The sequence below is a fragment of the Bos grunniens genome, chromosome 2, assembly GCF_055505025.1.
Source record: "Bos grunniens cultivar Pamir isolate PY7600 chromosome 2, Bosgru_T2T1.0, whole genome shotgun sequence".
Lineage (NCBI taxonomy): Eukaryota > Metazoa > Chordata > Mammalia > Artiodactyla > Bovidae > Bos > Bos grunniens.
Window position 1 is genome coordinate 45,272,063 of NC_141166.1, and position 19,301 is coordinate 45,291,363.

General features: G+C 38.0%; 1 protein-coding gene across 30 annotated transcripts in view; it reads right to left on the reverse strand.

The window, feature by feature from the left end:
• ABI2 (abl interactor 2) overlaps nt 1-13,100 on the reverse strand; it is a 101,986-nt gene extending 88,886 nt beyond the window's left edge. For 15 of the 30 annotated variants that reach the window (XM_086345063.1, XM_086345052.1, XM_086345020.1 and 12 more), the window contains exon 1: nt 12,701-13,100. In XM_086345063.1, coding sequence (XP_086201189.1) covers nt 12,701-12,817 — 117 coding nt within the window. In that variant the 5' untranslated portion in view covers nt 12,818-13,100. Of the gene's footprint in view, nt 1-10,626; nt 10,776-12,700 lie in introns of those variants that run through there. The other 15 variants (XM_086345042.1, XM_086345031.1, XM_086345005.1 and 12 more) reach the window with 2 other exon arrangements.
• Between the last annotated feature and the right edge of the window lie 6,201 nt (nt 13,101-19,301).

Below are 19,301 nucleotides of genomic sequence, written 5' to 3' on the forward strand. Positions count from 1 at the left end.
TTAAATATGCCGGACAAATGAGAAGTATGCTCCAATTTCACTTATACGTACATAAATCTACAACCTCTTCAACTTTAGAGGAGTAATTTATTTCACTTCTCTCAAATATATTTTATACTGCTTACCAGAAGACACCTGATTTATTCACTTAATATTTATTGAATGCCTATATGGCACTGCTCCATATGCTGGCAGTGCAAGAGGCAAAACTCCCCGCCTTACTGTATCACTCACATGCCAGAGAGTGAAAGTCATTCAGTCGTGTCCAACCCTTTGCGACCCCATGGACTATACAGTCCATGGAATTCTCTAGGCCAGTCCATGGAATTCTCTACCCACTGGAGTGGGTAGCCTATCTCTTCTCCAAGAGATCTTCCCAACCCAGGAATCGAACTGGGGTCTCCTGCCTTGCAGGCAGAGTCTTTACCAACTGAGCTATCAGGAAAGAGGGAGATATAAATAAATATACTGTTTGCTAAATTATAAGTAATATGAAGAAAAATAAATATGGAAAGAAAAGTACAAGCAAAGAGGAGTGTGAACAAAGGGCAGGGAATATGTTACAATTTTACACAGATCAGGAAGGAATCAAGAAAGCCTAAAGGAGGTAAAAGATTCAGTCACAGTAAATGCAGACTAAAAAGGTCCTCAGGAAGAAGTAGGCCTGGTATGTTCAAGAAAAAGAGGCCAAGGAACTTCCCTGGTGGTCCAGGGGCTAACACTCTTGTGCTCCCAGTGCAAGTCTGGTCCCTGGTTAGGGAACTAGATCCCACATGCAGCAACCAAAGATCCCGTGTACTGCAACTAAGATTCAGCATAGCCAAAGAAATATTAAAAAAAAAGAAAAAGAAAAAAAGGGACACCGGTCAAAGTGGCGGGAGCAGAATGAGCAAAGGAAAGGCAGACAATTCAAGACCAGAAACTAGATCATCTGTACCCTGCGTGCAATTTTAAAGATTCTGGTTCTTACACTGAGAAGTTCCCAAGTTTTTAACAGAACAGTGATATCGTTTGATTTAGATTTTTAAAAGCTCATTCTGGCTGCTATTCCAAGACTAGCTGAAAGGCTACTGCTATAATCTAAGTAAGGGATAATGGTAACTGGGACCAGGATGGTATCAGGAGAGATAGTGAAGAGTAGTCAGATCCAGGAAGATGAAGACAGAGCTACTTGTAATTGCAAAAGAGAAGTCAATGGTGATACTAAGGTTTTTGGTTTCAGTATTAAGAAGTCAGAGCTGTCACTTACTGATAGAGGAACGGCTACAGGAGAAGCTACATTCAGATACTGTGGTAGGCTGAATAGCGGCCCTTTCACAGACGATCACATCCTAATCCCTGGAATCTGTGAATATGTTACCTGACGTGGCAAAAGGGACTTTGCAAATGAAAAGTTAAGATTCTGAGATGGGAAGGTTATGCTGCTGCTCCTAAGTCGCTTCAGTCGTGTCCGACTCTGTGTGACCCCAAAGACAGAAGCCCACCAGGCTCAGCTGTCCCTGGGATTCTCCAGGCAAGAACACTGGAGTAGGTTGCCATTTCCTTCTCCAATGCATGAAAGTGAAAAGTGAAAGTGAAGTCGCTCAGTCGTGTCCAACTCTTAGCGACCTCATGGACTGCAGCCTACCAGGCTCCTCCATCCATGGGATTCTCCAGGCAAGAGTACTGGAGTGGGGTGCCACTGCCTTCTCTGGAAGGTTATGTGACTGGATCCAATGTAATCACAAGGACTTTATAAGAGGGAGAGAGGATCAGAGAAGGCAACAGGACAAAAGAAGCAAGAGAAAGAGAAGGGGAAGTGATGATGGAAGCAGGGGGACAGTAAGAGATGTGAAAATGGAAGCAGGGTCTGAGCGATGCCATTGCTACCCAGGGAACTGAAAGAGGGCCACGGACTAAAGAATGTGGGCAGCCTCGTAAAGCTGGAAAAGGTAAGGAAACGGACTCCTCCCTACAGCTTCCAGAATGAAACACAGCTCTTGTGACCCATTTCAGACTTCTGACCTCCAGAGCTATTAAATAATAAGTTCATGGTACTTTAAGATACTAAAATTTTGATAATTTGTTATAGCAGCAATAGGAAATTAATGCAGATGCAACAGTTTAAGTATTTAGAAATCAAAAACTATATGTATCAGAATTTTTGCATAACAAATTTTCATCTGACTTTGAAAATAATACCTTTTAAAACCATATAAGGTTGTACACTCAAAAGGTATAGTGTCAAGTTAAACACCTTAGCATTTAAAATAAATTTCTTCATCCATCTACTTCAAAATAAGAGCAACTACGCGTGTGTGTGTATTAGTTGCTCAGTCATGTCCAACTCTTTGTGACCCCACAAACTGTAGCCCGCCAGGCTCCTCTGTTCACGGGGTTCTCCAGGCAAGAATACTGGAGTGTGTTGCCAGTTCCTTCTCCAGGGAATCTTCCCAACCCAGGGATTTAATCCCAGTCTCCTGCATTGCGTCCTTCCTTTGTGGCTCAGCTGGTAAAGAATCTCCCTGCAATGCGGGAGACCTGGGTGGCCTGGGCAGCTTCTTTACCGTCTGAGCCATCAGGGAAGCCCAAGAGTGACAGTGGTCTTAAACTAAATCATAGTATTTTGTCATATGTAACCTGAAGACTCAGCTCTGAACCTCTGAACTTTGCAGAATTTGCTACCTCGATAGATATTTACTCTAGAAGGCCTAACTCACGTAAATTCCTTCATCTTGGCAAACTGCTAGAAATGCTGAAAGTTATGGTGGTCACGTTCTAAGTCAACATATAACCATAAATTGGGTAAGAGAAGGTACCTGGCTGATTTTCGTATTTATCAGAAGAGGGCATGAGGTGTAAAAAGTCAAGAAGTATCACTCTAAAGCAATTAAGTTTGGAGACAAAGTACTTTAACCCAGGACATCCATGAGCAGTCATAGTTTGTCACAATTTCCAGAAAATTAAAATGAACTACTTATGCGTCTGTGAATGTGAAATATAACTTTACATAATGTAGTTTAGTTGTAAAAGCTATGAAATTCTGCTTAACTAGAAAAATTCAACCATAATACAGTTGCAGCACAATAAGACAAATGAAATTAGCATGGAAGATATCTTGCATCTCATCCTATCAAAAATCTTAAAAAAAAAAAAAAAGTAACCATTGTAAGACATGCTCCCAAAAGTGTAAAAAAAAAAAAAAGACAAAAATAAATCATATAAGTCTTCAATATACATCAATAATGATAAACCATGTTTCACTGATTGTAGTATGAATAGTTTTTCATATTTTAACATTACCAAAACTGAAACGCATCCTGAGGGTAAAGTAGCAGTATTTTAAGTGTTTAAGTGGCAATGTTCATTAAGTTAGTGGCACATAATATAGAGCATCTTAAAAATCAACAGTCTTAAATTTTATTAGACATGTACTGTTTTAGCTGTATTATCTCACTGAATCTTTACAAATACCCTATGAAATAGCTGCTATAATTCTAACACCTTACAGATTAACAACTGAGACAGAGAGGTTAATTTCTCAGTCACACGGCCACTAAAATTATCTTTACTATGTACACCACTATTTAATTGGCAAAATTATAATTTAAAATAACCTACATCATATTTTCAGGGTTTTGTAGCTATTTTAATGTTCTCAATATGAAAAGAAATTTAAGGTTTTTAAAATAACAATGCATTCAGCCTTTATAAAGACCTTTTGCATATACAAATAAAGCACATAGCATAGCAGCAATTATACACAATATATACCTGTTTGACCAAGCTTAATGATTATAGCAAATTCCTAGACATTAGTTTAAACCCATTTCTTGCAAAACATAGTTATATAACTCAGAATGCACATCACCTCACTAATCAAACTTCCTTTAAGTGCAGATTTTTACAAAACCCATTGTACAATCAAACAACGTCATTTACTTTATTAAGACTGAAAATATAATGAGCATCTCAAAAGATGCAGGAAAAAAGCATACAACATAATATGAAATCAATCCTGATTTTAAAAGATATTCTGAGCAAACTAAGAATAAGAGAACTTCCTGCACCTGATGAAGGACATGCACGAAAACTTACAGCTAGTAACATAGTTAACGGTGAAAGACTGGCCACTTTCCCTCCAAGACTGAGAACAAGTGAAGGATATGAGCTCTCACCACGCCTATTCAAGATCATATTGGAGGTCCCAGCCAGTGCCATAAGGCAAGAAAGATAAATAAAACAAAGACTGGAAAGGAAGAAATAAAACTAGCTTCATTTGCTGGTGACATGATTACCTACATTTAAAAAATTCTAAAGAATCTTCAAAAAAAAAAAAGCTACTATGTTTAACATGTAAATTTAGCAAGGTCACAGAATAAAAGGGCAACATACAAGTCAGTCCTATTTCTATACACTAGTAATGAACAACTGCAAACCAAGATTTTATAAAACATAACTATTTATTACAGTATAAATATCATTAAATAATTAGGGATATGGCAGATAATGTGCAAAATCAGTATTCTAATCACTAAAATGACTAGCTAAATCAAAGAATACTTAAATAAACATACCAAGTCCACAGATCGGAGGACTCAGTACTGTCAAAAGTACAAATTGCCCCCAAATATCTACAGATTCAGTGCAATTCCATTAAAATCCCAGCAGGTTTGCAGAAATTAACAAGCTGTTTCTAAAACATATACTGAGAAACCAAAGAACCTAGAAAAACAAAAACAAATCTGATAAAGAACAAACTATAAGATTCATACCACCTGATTTCAAGACTTACTACAAAGCTACAATATGATACAGACAAAGTATATATACTGATATGTATGTGTTAAAGGAACAAAATGGAGTTTAAAATATACCCGGACACATATGGTCTACTGATTTCAACAAGATGCCAAGGGAATAGAATGGAGAAAAGAATCTTTTCCTCAAATGGTTCCTAAGCAATTAGATAACAATTTACAAAAACCAAACCTCGACATACTTCACTTCCACAGATAAATTAATTTTAAGTAGATTATATACTTAACTGTAAGATCAGAAACTACAAAATGTCTAGAAAAAAACAGGAGAAATCTTTGTGATTTTAGATTAGGCAAAAGTATTAACCAAAAAAGAAGCTGATACATCAGCTTCAAATATATAAAACTTATGCTCTGTTAAAGACACTTAAAATGCAAAGACAAGACACATACTAGGAGAAATTATTTGCAAAATACATATCTAGTAAGTGTACATAGAATACATTAAAAAATTCTCAAAACAATTAAAAAAATTTTTAAACAGATGAAAGATCTGGACACACATCTCACCAAAGATGATATAAAGATGGTAAATAACCACAGGAAAAAATGCTTGACATCATTAGTCATTGAGAAAATGCAAAATGAAACAAATGTGACAACGCTAACACGTATCACAATAGCTAAAATTTTAAAACCTGACAAAACCAAGTACTGACAAGGAAGAAGAGCGACTGATACTTTGCTGGCAAGAATGCAAAATAGTACCATCATTTTGGAAAAGAGTTCGGCACTTTAAATAAAGTTAAACATCTGTTTGCCATATAACCCTATAAAACCAGTATTATAAATATTTGCTGTCAAGCAAAGTCAAGGGAAGACTTGACCTGCTCCAGCCCTGACAAGCTCTTATCAGATTCAGAAAGCTGTGTACTTACATTAAGAGTAAAGAATAAGTAGCAAAAGTTGAGGTCCTTGTGCAGAGCCACACCAAAACACAAGGGGCCATATGATTACCACATGGATGCCTAACCCTGTGGTGAGGGAGGAATCAATGCCATAGTACAGCATGAAGTTTCATAGCCACGGCTGTGCCCTAAAAGGATGCAACAGAAAGCTCATCTCATCAGAACCAGGAGTTGAGGAGAAACTGTATCATGTGGGAGACACGGAATGAGAGAAAGAAGCCTACCAGGAGCTCCGCCCAAGCTTCACAAGTACATGGGTGCTCTGCCAAGAGTCAGATCACCTGCACTTCAAGCCTTCCATTGTGACCCACGTGGATACGCGCTAGGCCATCAGGCGGCCATCATGGGGCCAATTCCTTAAATTCACCCAAGTGAGATAAAGACATACGTCCCACCAAAAACCATTTGCAAATGTTTATCATTATCATCATCACTGGCTAAAACTAGAAAAAAATTTATATCATCGTGGTTATATAAGTTTGTCAAAATTAGCCTTTTTACCTAAAACAGGTGAATTGTATTCAATGTGTATTACACTTCAATAAACCAAAATCAAATTGAAAAATATGTATTGTAAATGATTCAAGATCAAGCTGCTTTGTAGTGCAAAATTTCTACATTTAAGTATGTTATTTGTATATGAATAAAAAGTAAAACTCTATTCCCTACAAGGTAATGACAGCATAGTAATGCCAGGAGAATATAAATGCTGCTTAGAGTACCTAATAGGGAAAAACTTGCAAGTTTAGAGGTAATTTACATCCAATCTATAAAATTATTCAGTGCAATCTCTAGTATATTGCAGTATGTATTTCTGACATTCAGTGACTGTTAATTAGTGTCTCCAATATCCTATGGCTAATGAAAGGATATTAAACAAACTTTTAAGATATAAATCTATCCTCTGGAAGCTTTATACCTGGACAAGGAACGCAAAATAAATGAAAAATTCAAAGTAGGTGTCATTCCATTTGCTACTTCATTAAGCGAGTCTATTAACAATTCTCATAAATATTCCATCAAAAGCTATTAAAGGGGTTTCCCTAGTGGCTCAGCTGGTAAAGAATCCGCCTGCAATGCGGGAGACCTGGGTTAAATCCCTGGGTTGGAAAAATCCCCTGCAGAAGGGAATGGGTACCCACTCCAGTATTCTGGCCTGGAGAATTCCATGGACTGAATAGTCCATGGGGTCGCAAAGAGTCAGACATGACTGAGCGACTTTCACTTTATAAGCTATTAAAAGTCTGCAAATAATCTAAATATAATTCTCAATCTACTTCTCTTTATCCACAAAATATTACATTTATACACATCGCCACTGCATGTTATTAAAATTCTTTACATTTTAAAACATAAGTAACAATCCAAAGGATCTCACCATCAAAAATATCTCCTGTATATATTCTACACATAAGTAAGTCTATTTGGTTATAAGCTATTCTGTGGGAGAGGGCTTCTCAGATGGCTCAGTGGTAGAACTCGCCACCTGCTGATGCAAGAGACATGAGTAATCCCTGGGTTGGGAAGATCCCCTGAAGAAGGAAATGGCAACCCATTCCAGCATTCTTGACTGGGAAATCCCATGAGCAGAGGAGCGTGGTAGGCTACAGCTCATGGGTTGCAAAAGTGTCGGACACAACTTAGCAACTCAACAACAGATTCTTTGGAAGACGAAAGAAGACCCTGAATGAAGCAAATCTATCACACACTATACATTACGCACCTCAATCTAGGGAAATTGGATCTCCCTAATTCAGCCTGATGTTCACTTACATGGGTCACCCCTCTCTGTGGAGGTGAAAAACAAAAGTCAAGGAAAGGATGTAAACACCAGTCCTCAAATTTCTACTGTCTCCTCTTTCATTCTAGGCACTTTTAAGATTTCTCTATTTGTGAGAACAAACAGAAGTTAAACACATAAATACAAACCTCCTTTCTGTATACTCTATGATCATTCATAAAAGACAAAGTCATGACTAGCACCATTAAAAGTTTCTTTTTAAAGCAAAGTATAACACACCCTAATATTTACTGCAACACTGTTTACAGTAGCCAAGACATGGAAGCAACCTAAATGTCTACTGACGGAGGGATGGATAAAGAAGATGTGGTAAATACATACAATGCAGTATTACTCAGCCATTAAAAAAGAATGAAATAACGCCACTTGCAGCAACATGGATGGACCCAGAGGTCGTCATACTGAGTGAAGTCAGTCAGACAGAGAAGGGGAAATATCGGATGACATCCCTGGTATGTGGAATCTAAAAAGAAACTATACAAACGAACCCAAAAAACAGAAACTCAGACTTAAGAAAACAAACTTTGGTTGGTGACAGAAGATTGGGGGAAAAGCATAGTTAGAGTTTGGGATGGACATGTACATGCTGCTATATTTAAAAAGGATAACCAACAAGGACCTACTGTATAGCCCATGAAACTCTGCTCAATGTTATGTAGCAACCTGGATGGGAGGAGAGTTTAGGGGAGAATGGATGCATGGATGACTGAGTCCCTTCACTGTTCACCTGAAACTATCACAACACTGCTATACCCCAATATAAAATAAAAAGTTAAAAAATATATCAAGGTATAGGCTGCAGTCCATGGGGTCTCAAAAGTCACGACTGAGTGACTTCACTTTCACTTTTCACTTTCATGCATTGGAGAAGGAAATGGCAACCCACTCCAGTGTTCTTGCCTGGAGAATGCCAGGAATGGGGGAGCCTGGTGGGCTGCCGTCTATGGGGTCGCACAGGGTCGGACACGACAGAAGCGACTTAGCAGCAGCAACAGCATAAAGGTAATAAAGAACACGAACCTAATATTTTAAAAATATGATACACATGTGTATAAAAAGATTTAAAATTATAAACCCCAGCTATATATTCAAAACGATTAGGCAATTTTACGTTTCTTCCTTCTTAAAAGACATTACTTTGCCAACAAAAGTCCATCTAGTCAAAGCTATGGTTTTTCCAGTAGTCTTCTATGGATGTAACAGTTGGACTATAAAGAAAGTTGAGCGCCAAAGAATTGATGCTTTTGAACTATAGTGTTGGAGAAGACTCTTGAGAGTCCCTTGGACTGCAAGGAGATCCAACCAGTCCATCCTAAAGGAGATCAGTCCTGAATATTCATTAGAAAGACTGATGCTAAAGCTGAAACTCCAATACTTTGGCCACCTAATGCGAAGAACTCATTGGAAAAGACCCTGGTGATGGGAAACATTGAAGGAGGGAGGAGAAAGGGACGACAGATGAGATGGTTGGATGGCATCCAATTCAATGAACATGAGTCTGAGTGAACTCCAGGAGTTGGTGGTGGACAGGGAGGCCTGGCGTGCTGCAGTCCATGGGGTCACAAAGAGCTGGACACAACTGAGAAACTGAACTGAATAAGTTTTCAACAATGAGCATGGTTTTTATTAAGAATTTTAAATATTTGTATCATTTCAGTAACTACTTTTTAATGAAACTGACTAGTAAGCTATGATTCTATTATCCCCTTATAAACCTTCCCTGCAATTTTTAATGAATTCTGAGTATCCTTGTTGACAGAGGAAAACGAATGACATCTTTCCTGTTATTCAAAACAAAGAAATATTTCAGATAAAACATAAAGTAAATTCTCAGTTTCTATTCTTCTGAGCAAAGCTATTTTATTGGATGACTTTGCTTAATCCAAAAAGGACAATGGGATTTACTATGTATCTATGTGAATTATGGCTCACAAAAAGCAGTAACTTTTTTTATCTAGCAAAAGGAAAAATATAAAAATGAACAAGTTGGTTTTCCAGACTTACCTTAGCAGAGTAAAAATGTAATCTTATTTCATCTATAAAAACATTAAAGCAATCCATATTATTATAATGTTCTTCATTTATAAACATGTAGATCCAAGTTAATCAAAACATTTTAAAAGTTTCTGAACACTTACTAGATTAGGAATCAATGTTTATAAATGAAGAAAAAAAACACAAGTGTTATATATCTCCAAAAAATTAAACAGTAACTAAAGTCCTTTTTTACAGGAAAGAAATAGTCAATCAGGAAAAGAGGAAATTGTAGTTAAGAACTTTTCTTTATCACATTTTAGAAAAATATTTTGACAATCACTTTTTACTAGAGGTTGAAATAAAACAAAATCATCTAATTTTTTTTATACTAAAGATGATTTTTAAATTTATAATGTAAACTAGGCTGGTAACCTTGAAAACTACCACTTAAACCCTTCGGTAGATTTTGTGTGTGTTAATACAGGCACTATTTGATCACTCTTAATGCCAAAAGATAACATTTCTAAAGGACATTTTCATATGATAGGAACAACTTAAACAGTATGCCTTTTCAGAAAGACAACACCATTTTTCTTCCTTTCCTCAATTTTTACACTAAATGTAATCCACATTTAGAATATTCTTATCTTATTTTTATATTCCCATGCATAAAACTAGGCATTTAAGGACACTGAGCAAAGAACCTTATCATGTTACCTACCGATAAATGTCTTTTTCCTGCTTTACAGGCAAAAACTGTCCTTGCACAAAATAAAATGAGTGTCAGGTGAGTTAACTTGAGCTAGTGGTTAGGACATGCTGCTGTAATAAGCCTAAACTGACCATCGGATCACTACTTGACTTGCATCCATTGCAGGGTCACAGAGGCTGCATCAGAACCCCTGCTGGTCAGTTCGATGGTTACAAGAAGAGCCAGCCAAATGTGCAGCTGAGTCAGCACAAATCCACTATCACCATGTTCTATTTATCAACTTTACTACAAACAAATCACGTAGGAGTTTTCTGTCGCGAGAACGCCAATAATATAACCACTGCATCCTAATACCGTCTGTTTTAGGTTCTAAATGGAAGAAACAAGGCATTTTAAAATCCAAATCCATTTCTATTAATCAGCACTTACATTCTGAATTTTAAAACACCATCGCATTAAATTCTGAGTCCCACTGCTAAGACAAATGATGGCAGCAACATTCTTCTCTTTTGAACCAGAAGAAATGTAGTGATGACAATTGTTGATCCCTTTACTCTCTCAGCTTTATCAATTCAGGTACTTTTACCTTTTATGTAACTACTGCAACCTAAAAGGAACTATATCTTCAAATTACAATAAAAATTATCTTCCAAACAAAGAGAACTTAAAAAAAAAAATTAGTAGTGATAATTGCAACCCAATCACTGTTCCACTCTGTTTCTCTTCTGAGACCTGTAACTCTTTCCCATATGTTGCACAAGGGATTGTAATGATTACTTCAATCCTTTTATTTGCCTCTCCTAGAGACTGAATTTCCAGAGTGAGGATAGCGTAGTTTCCACCAGTCCTTCTTCCCACCTGCAGCCCATTAAGAATATAAATTGACACTCAAAATGGTATTCATCTGCTACAGATCAGCCATCCCACTAACTATACTATGAAATTCTGTAGACACTAGGTACGTATCAACTCTTAACAGTGCCAGGCCATTTTAGACTTTCAAATATATTTAGTGAAAACTGAGCATCTCAACCTTTTACTCTCTCCTACCACACTCAGAATCAGCAAAGCACCCCATGAATATGGACAAGTGTACTGTCTGTATGTACCTTTGACCCAAGACACACTCTATCTTTTCCTACTGGCCATACTTTCAACTGCCTCTTTGGAGGGAAAAGCCTTGGATTATGTCTGATTCATTCTCCAGTACAAATATTCCATACAAGAAAATACAGTGCTCAGGATATGTCTAATCAAGTAATATCTTACAATACTATCCTTGACTAACCATGTGATCCTTACAAAATTCATGAACCTATATAAATTTTAACACCCATTTTTTTCTTTGGTTCACACCAAGACTTGAGAATGCTTCCCAATATAGCTGATGTTAGGAAAGATGCCTGGAGAGATGGAGGTGGGAGAAGGAAAAAAGGCCACAGTGAAGGAACAATTTAACATATTGCTTCCATTTCCACCTATATCCCAAGAGAATTTAAATAGGAAGGGAAAAGATGGAGGTAGAACCTATGATTCAGAATAAGCTATAAAGAAAACAAAAGATGCTGACTTTGCAAACTGTGCATCTTAAGCTATCCTTTAAATAATTTTTTAAAAAGAACTGTTTTTAATCCACATAATCTTGCTTCTTCCAGAAGCAGCTCAATTTCATCTCACCCAATATCCCCCGCCTTCATACACATACATACAGTGCTACCACTGAGTCCCGATGCCAAACCAACCATACATGAAAATTCAAACCGTGAGAATTATTTCCCATTTCTCTCTCAAAGATAATCACAAAAATTTTCCCTGCAGGCAAATTAGCTATTTCTAACGGGCTTGGAGGTGGGTAGCGGGAGGGAATAGACCATTATCATGCAGCTTCTCATTCTCCATAGAGAAGAAAACTGGCATTAACTTCCAACAAGGGGGACAGCTGCTTATACTGTAGCCTCAGTTAGAACCCAAAAACAAGCCAAAAAAAACCACGCTGATCTTTTGATGCATTCAAATGAATAGAAAGCTCAGGCATTTTACTTTGCAGCAATACAGCGCATCAAAAATCCTCCAGAGATTGGGGGGTGAGAGCGACTAAACCCCAAACCCTTGCCATATGGGGGAGTAGGATTCTGTCAAATAGAAAATGCCACTCTCCGCCTCCTCCGCCATCGCGAAAATTGACGGGCACCGATTGCGGAGGCGGCCGAGGGAAGAAGAGGAGGCGGGGACACACACACACCCCCCGCACCGAGAACTGATTCATGGCTTTTGAAAAATGCTTGAAAGCTACAATTTCCTCCAACCGGAGAATTCTCACCCATTCTCCCGCTCCCACCCTGCTTCTACCCCTGCACGGGGACTCAGCTGCACTGTGTCCCTGCTGCGGCCTCGGCCCCGTGTACCCTACGCCCCCAGGCGCGCGGCCCCCGGGCCGGGGGTCCCCCACCCGCTGCTCAGCAGCCAGAGGCCCAACACGCCCAGGCCGGGAGATGCGTCGCACCTGGATGTAGTTGTTCTCGCAGTAATCGGCCACCCGTTCCAGATTCGTGTAACTGTCGAAGAGGGCCCGGCGGCCCCCCGGGATTTCCTCCTCCAGCAGCATCTGCAGCTCCGCCATCTTCACATCCTCCTCCTCATACAGACCGCAGAAGCAGCGGCGGCAGTAGCGCCAGGGAAACCCAAGACTAGGAGAGGAGGAGCCGAGGCGACGGCGGCGGCAACCCGGGAGGAGCGAGAAACACCCCCCGCGCGCGCGCGACAGGGGAGGGGGCAGCGGGAACGGGGGCGGGGCGCGAGCCGATGGACTCGGAGGACGGTCACCGCGGCGACGGCCGGCCCGGCGCGCGCACGCGCGCTCCTCTCCCTCCACCCCCGGGAGCCCGAAAAAGGTTCCCACCCTTGGTCGCGCCGCCCGCCCCTCCCCCACATCCGGCGTCTCCTAGCGACCGCGGGAGTGGGGGCCGGGATGCGCACGGGAGTCGAGCGCGCAGTTAACCCTTCGGCCCCCGCAGGATGCGTGGCTGGGGCAGAGCACCCCGCGGCCTTTTTTAGTCCTGCGTGAACGCCCACCCGGCTCTGCGATCTTCCCGCCTGCTTCTTCAGGGACTCTCCTCGGCGTTATCCTCAACCTGGGGCCCAACCCTATGGTAGTGGGCCTGAGGGATAATATTAGCCCCACTGAACTCCCATGTAGCTTCAAGTGCGTGCGCCCCACTTTTTTCTCTTCATCTTTGACCGTATTCATCCTCTTTGGATAAATAAATTTCAGTTTCCTAATCCCAAATTTCCTGCCCTCCAGCTTCTTTGCACCTGTTTGCCGATTAACACTGTTTCCCCTGCCAGGTTAGGGGTTCTTTTCTCCTTTGCCCATCCTCTGGCCTTCAGCTTTTCCCACTTGCTCTGTGCTACTCTTCTTCAGTGACAACCTTTTTTTTTTATCATTTCTCTGAGTCTATCAACTTTTTTCCTCACCTGTTAAGGATTTAAAGTTTCAAAAACGATTTTTCTAGTACTTTACTTCCTCACAGGGCTATTACATGGATAAAATAAAAGTTTATGTGAAAGCACCTTGGATAACATTAAATGCCACAAAAATTCAAGCTAGATCATTTTGGTCTTGCAGTTACTATTCTGTATTGTATTTTTTTTCCCCCTAAATCTGACTACTCCACACATGTAATTTTTAAAAACTGAAATTTCTGACAACTGCTGATATATTCTAAAGTCCATGACCTTTATTTGTACCATGGAAAGTCAAGGCTGACTGCCTTTGCAGTTTAGAGCAAGATCTATTATTTCAAGTCTTGCATTTGTGATCTCTTGGCCTGCCTAGTGATTCCCACCCCCTTTTTTTTCCTCCCCTGATAATGAGGAAACTGCTGTCTCAAATCACTTTAATGCTTTCCCATTGTTTTATTGGCTTTTTGATGTACACATTAGCAAATTGTTTTGAGTTTTTTCTGTGAAACCCAAGTTAAAGGATACTGAAAATGTTCCAGTCTGACTGGTTTTATTCTTAACCACTTAAAGATGTCTTCTGTATTAGTGGTTCTCAAACTTAAGTGTGAGGCGCTTTTTAAAATGAGAGCTCTAGGGTCACACTCTAGAGATATTCCTTAGCCTTAGTGATGGAATGGAGTAGTTACTTAGATGGCACATAAACTTGCTTCAGGGATTAACATTATTAGATCAAGCAAACTCTTCTTTTAGACTTAATTTCAATGAATCAAAGTCTACTATTGAGCTGTAAGAGGTCCACCAGGCTAAGTTAAATGCTAAACACCCTCCCCCCATTACTTGTTTCCACCTGGCATTCTTTCAAGTACTGCTTAGTAATTAGCCCAATAAACAGTTCTCCCCAGAGGGCTGACTCATCATCCTAGGAATCACTGAAAGATTCTAGTATGTACTTTCTCAAATTAATTTGTGACAGCTTCTTCAGATTTTAGCTTCCTTAACTGAAAAATCAAAGGGTTAAACTCAGGTCCGTTCTCAAACTCCTTGGATTCCAATCACCTGCAGGGCTCGTTGAAACACAGAAGTGCTAGGCTGCACCCCTAGAGTGTCTGAATCAGTTGGCCTGCCCCCATTTATGGTTCTAACAAGTTCCCAGGTGATGCCAATGAAACTGCCCTTCTGGCTATGAAGGCCTAACTGGGACTCTCTACGGAGAGAAGGCCTTTTAATATTCAGCAAAATCTAAGGATCAAAGAACATACACACTTCTGTTGCCACCAAGGTCATTTCAGTAAAAAAGACAACTACAAAAATCTATAAAAACTACATGCATCACGTGTGCATATATAATTAGTGGGATTGTAGGGTGTTTGTTCCTGCTCCTCTTAGTTTTTCTAAAATGAGCATGGATTATTTTTCTAAGAGAACAGTAAGGCTATTATCTCCCCAAATCAGAAAGAACACTTTTATTAACACAGCCCAAGACAACATTTTTAAGTAATTTTATCACCAATTTGATTCAAAGTAAGCATTTAAAATTTTGTAGATTTTTTAATATATTAGCCCAGTCATGCTGAGTGCAGTTGATTTTTTAAAAATCAAACTGCAGGTCTTGATATTTATTTCCAATTAATTGTGCCTTGACTTTTCACCAAATTTAAGTCCTCACTACCATCTATTGAAATAATCTTGATTCACATCATCTACAGATTTAATAAGCAAGACTTTGGGGTGCATTATTGCCTTTAATAAGAATGCTGAATAAATCAAGGCCAAGAAGAGGGCCCAATGGCTTGGCTCTATAAGACTCACTTAGTTGGTCAGAGCCACAATCAATATACCTTGAATTGGGCCAGTTGTGATTGTACCTTAAAGGACTCACATTTATCAAATATTTCATCATGATCCCATAACTGGTGAAAAAGTGTCAAATTCTTCTGCTGAAATAAAGATACTATGGAATTCTCTGGATGTATATCACTCCTAAATGAGAAAATTAAGGTAAAGCACAATAATATATTGCCTTAAAGTATGGGTTCTAAATAAACAAATTTGCTTACCTGAGAAGTTTACAATTGCTTCTCTTACATCTAGAAGACATGTCCATTCACTTCCGACGTTCCCCTCAGATTCTTCCTGCACAGCACTGATATAATTCATCATAAACAATGCTTTCATCAGTATATCTTTTTTTCTCCAGATTATCAGTTTCTCTTCCTAGGTGGCTCAATAAAGAATCTGCCTGTCGATGCAGTAGACATAGGAGACACAGATTCGATCCCTGCGTCGGGAAGATCCCCTGGAGAAGGAAACCGGAACCCACTCCAGGGTTCTTGCCTGGGAAATCCCATGGACAGAGAAGCCTGGATGGCTAGTCTATGGGATCACAAAGAGTCGGGCATGACTTAGCAACTAAATAACAAACAGAAACTTTTAAATGACATCAACCTACCAGCTTTAAAATCCATAGCACTGAGTATTAATTAGTACTTAATATTATTGTATTTTCTCATACATTTTAAAGATTAGAGAACAAATAACATTTATGGCACCTAAAGAATAATACCATCTGTTTCATTTACACACAACGGAGCTTCCTGGTTTTACCTTAAATGTTTGGAAACTATTAAATAAGAATGCCATCCTTCTTCATGAAGATTTATTGTTGTTGAGTGACTTAAGTCATGTCTGACTCTTTTGTGACCCCATGGACTGTAACCCGCTAGGCTCCTCTGTCCATGGGACTACCCAGGCAAAAATACTGGATTGGGTTGCCATTTCCTTCTCCAGGGGATCGTCCCAACCCAGGGATCGAACCTGCATCTCCTGTGTCTTCTGCACTGGCAGGTGGATTTTTTTACTGCTGAGCCACCAGGGAAGCACTCTTCATGAAGATACTTTGGACTGTTTTCTTTCTTTACCTTGAGACTCTCAAAACTAGTTTTCTGGCTGCTATATAACTTTATCAGGCAATACTTGATATATATGTGCATATACAATTCAATGACTATATATTTCAAAGAAATTTAAAAGAATTCCTTTTTAAGTAATTAAGTTCCCTGTTTGATATATTACACAGTAATAATCAGGAGAAATGCAGAGTTTTTTACTCAAGCAATGACATGGTTAACTTAGTTCCCAGTCTTACCCCAAATAAGAAAAGTAATTATCAGTGATTAATATGTTCATACACATTTATATATATATTTAGTTTTAGTCAAATTTAAGACTACTGGAAATTTTAATACCAAGTGCATATAATTTGAACATATTAAATCTTTGAAACAAATTTTCTATATGTAATCAAAAAATAAATGACTGTGATCTAAGCCTTATATTTTAAAGGCACACTTTATCATATGAAATTTTGGTCTCAGTTTTAGTTATTTAAATCTTGGTCTCAATTTTAGGCATATTTATTTAATGGTTTAAAGTGTACCAAACTATTTTTCTTAAAGCCTTACTGTGTAATAGAGTTTCCCATGCTTTGTAACTGTATGAATGCACATTTTAAGAAATAAGTTAAAAATGATTGGAAAGAATACACATTCTCCAAAATTAGTCTGTAAGAATAAAAAAATCCCTTCCCATTTTCAGGAAGTCAGTAGTCCCCAAGTCTCAAATATATATTTTCATTTGTACTGAAAATCATTTTTTGTCTACTTTGGAAATTACAAATATACAGTATGGAAAATGGTGTAATTACGACACAAATATCCATTGACTAGATGTAACAAATAGCTTCTATTTTACCTCATAAAATATTATTCTTATGCTAAAGAATTTTAAAGAAAATTATAGTAATCATGACATTTAACTCCTAAATGCTTCATTACAAATTTCCAAAAAAATAAGGGTATTTTGCCAAGTAACCACAATATTGTTAGCAAATCTAACAAAATCAATAATAATCCCCTCATACTACCTAACACCCAATAAAAGCATTTTTCAAGAAGATATTATGCTTAGAAAGAAGAAATAACATATATCCCAAGATAAAACCTGAAAGGATTATATTTAAATATTTAGAATCCTAATAGTTTCCTGTGATAGACCACAAAATAGCTCCCTTCCCTGGGAAAAATAAGATGTTTTTTCCCATTAAATCATGAGAATGCACAATATAATCCCTGAAATTCTTCCATGATAATATATCTCTGTGTATAGATATAACCAATGGAGTAGGTAATTGATCTTCAAAGGTATGTTTTTGAAAAGAATACAAATTCCTCAAAGCTTTAGTTTCCACTGAAATTGGCTTTACATATTCCCTCCCCCACACACAAGAAACGTGTACATTTCAGAGCTAAAGCATAAAATAGATCATTGTTTCCCACAGCAGAACAGATCACCAATCAGTTCACAAAAACTGGATTTCTAAAATTAGCTACTTTTGTTCACACTTTGTCTTAAATTATGTTAAAGGTTTATAGAGTGTCAAGTCTCAAAAGGTACTAACTAGGTTTTTATTACTGATAACTATACTTCCCTTAATAACATGAATTGCTAAGAGTTTGAAAGGTACCAGTTTTTCTTTGATTATGCATTAATACCATTAGAACCTGTATATTGAATATTCACTGAAGCATGTATAATTTCCAAAGCTGCTTTTTTTTAATAACAATATTTCTTATCAGTTTCAGTAATATTGCAAACAAATAGGTTATACTTTGACAAAATAGCTAACTAAACACCATGGTACATGTCAACAAGACTCACATGTATAGTACAAGGTTGGTAAGAATAAGAATATTGTTCACCACTGATTGCTATGTTCATGAAATGGAATGTAAAAGAGGTTAACAGCAAAAAAGTGACTCATGATTCTCTTTGTCAAAGTAATTTTATGTAGCCTCTTGGAAAGAAAGGACTAGAAGAGAATAATTTTGGTATTTTTAAATGGAAAAGAATGCTGAATTTAACTACACTTAAAATACATTGGTAGGATTTCTTACTTCCTCCTCCACAGAAATTAACAATATATTTCTCACAGATTCCTATTATCTAGATGTCCAACCATATAAATAAGTGAATGACTCATATCATTGAAATATTTCATAGGGTTTTATGTTGATGATTTCAGGGGGAAAATCCCACTTTATCTTCCAGCAGAAAACAATGTTTGGCAATTATGATTAAAATATAAGAAAACAGAAGTTTAAATGGGGCTTAAGATTTAAGATTTAATCCACTATTAGTATACTGGATCACTTTTGCAACTTTAATAAAAATGTGTATTATGAAATTGCTTTTAAGTTTGGCATCTATTTGTTGCTTATTTTGTAAATAATTTTAAGACATCCTAGAGAGGCTTAAATCACTTGATGATAAATCATAAAAAAGACATTTATGGGTATTTGCAAGAACGACTGGCATAAACCAGAAAACACAGTGCTCAAAAACCACTGAGTCACAGTTCAATGATGTATAAGGTGAGATGTGCCCAGGGCTGGTTTCATGGGCTGCAACCAGTGCAGTCCTCAGAAGCCCACTGCTCAGAAGGACCCCATGTTGGGGTATAACACTGAGAGGGCACTGCAGTGAAATTCTCACATTTTACTTGTGAATTTGTCTTTTGTAAATGAAGTCCAATGGAACCCTGGAGTATATACTAGGGACTTAGAGTTTATTTCCTTGCCTCCCTA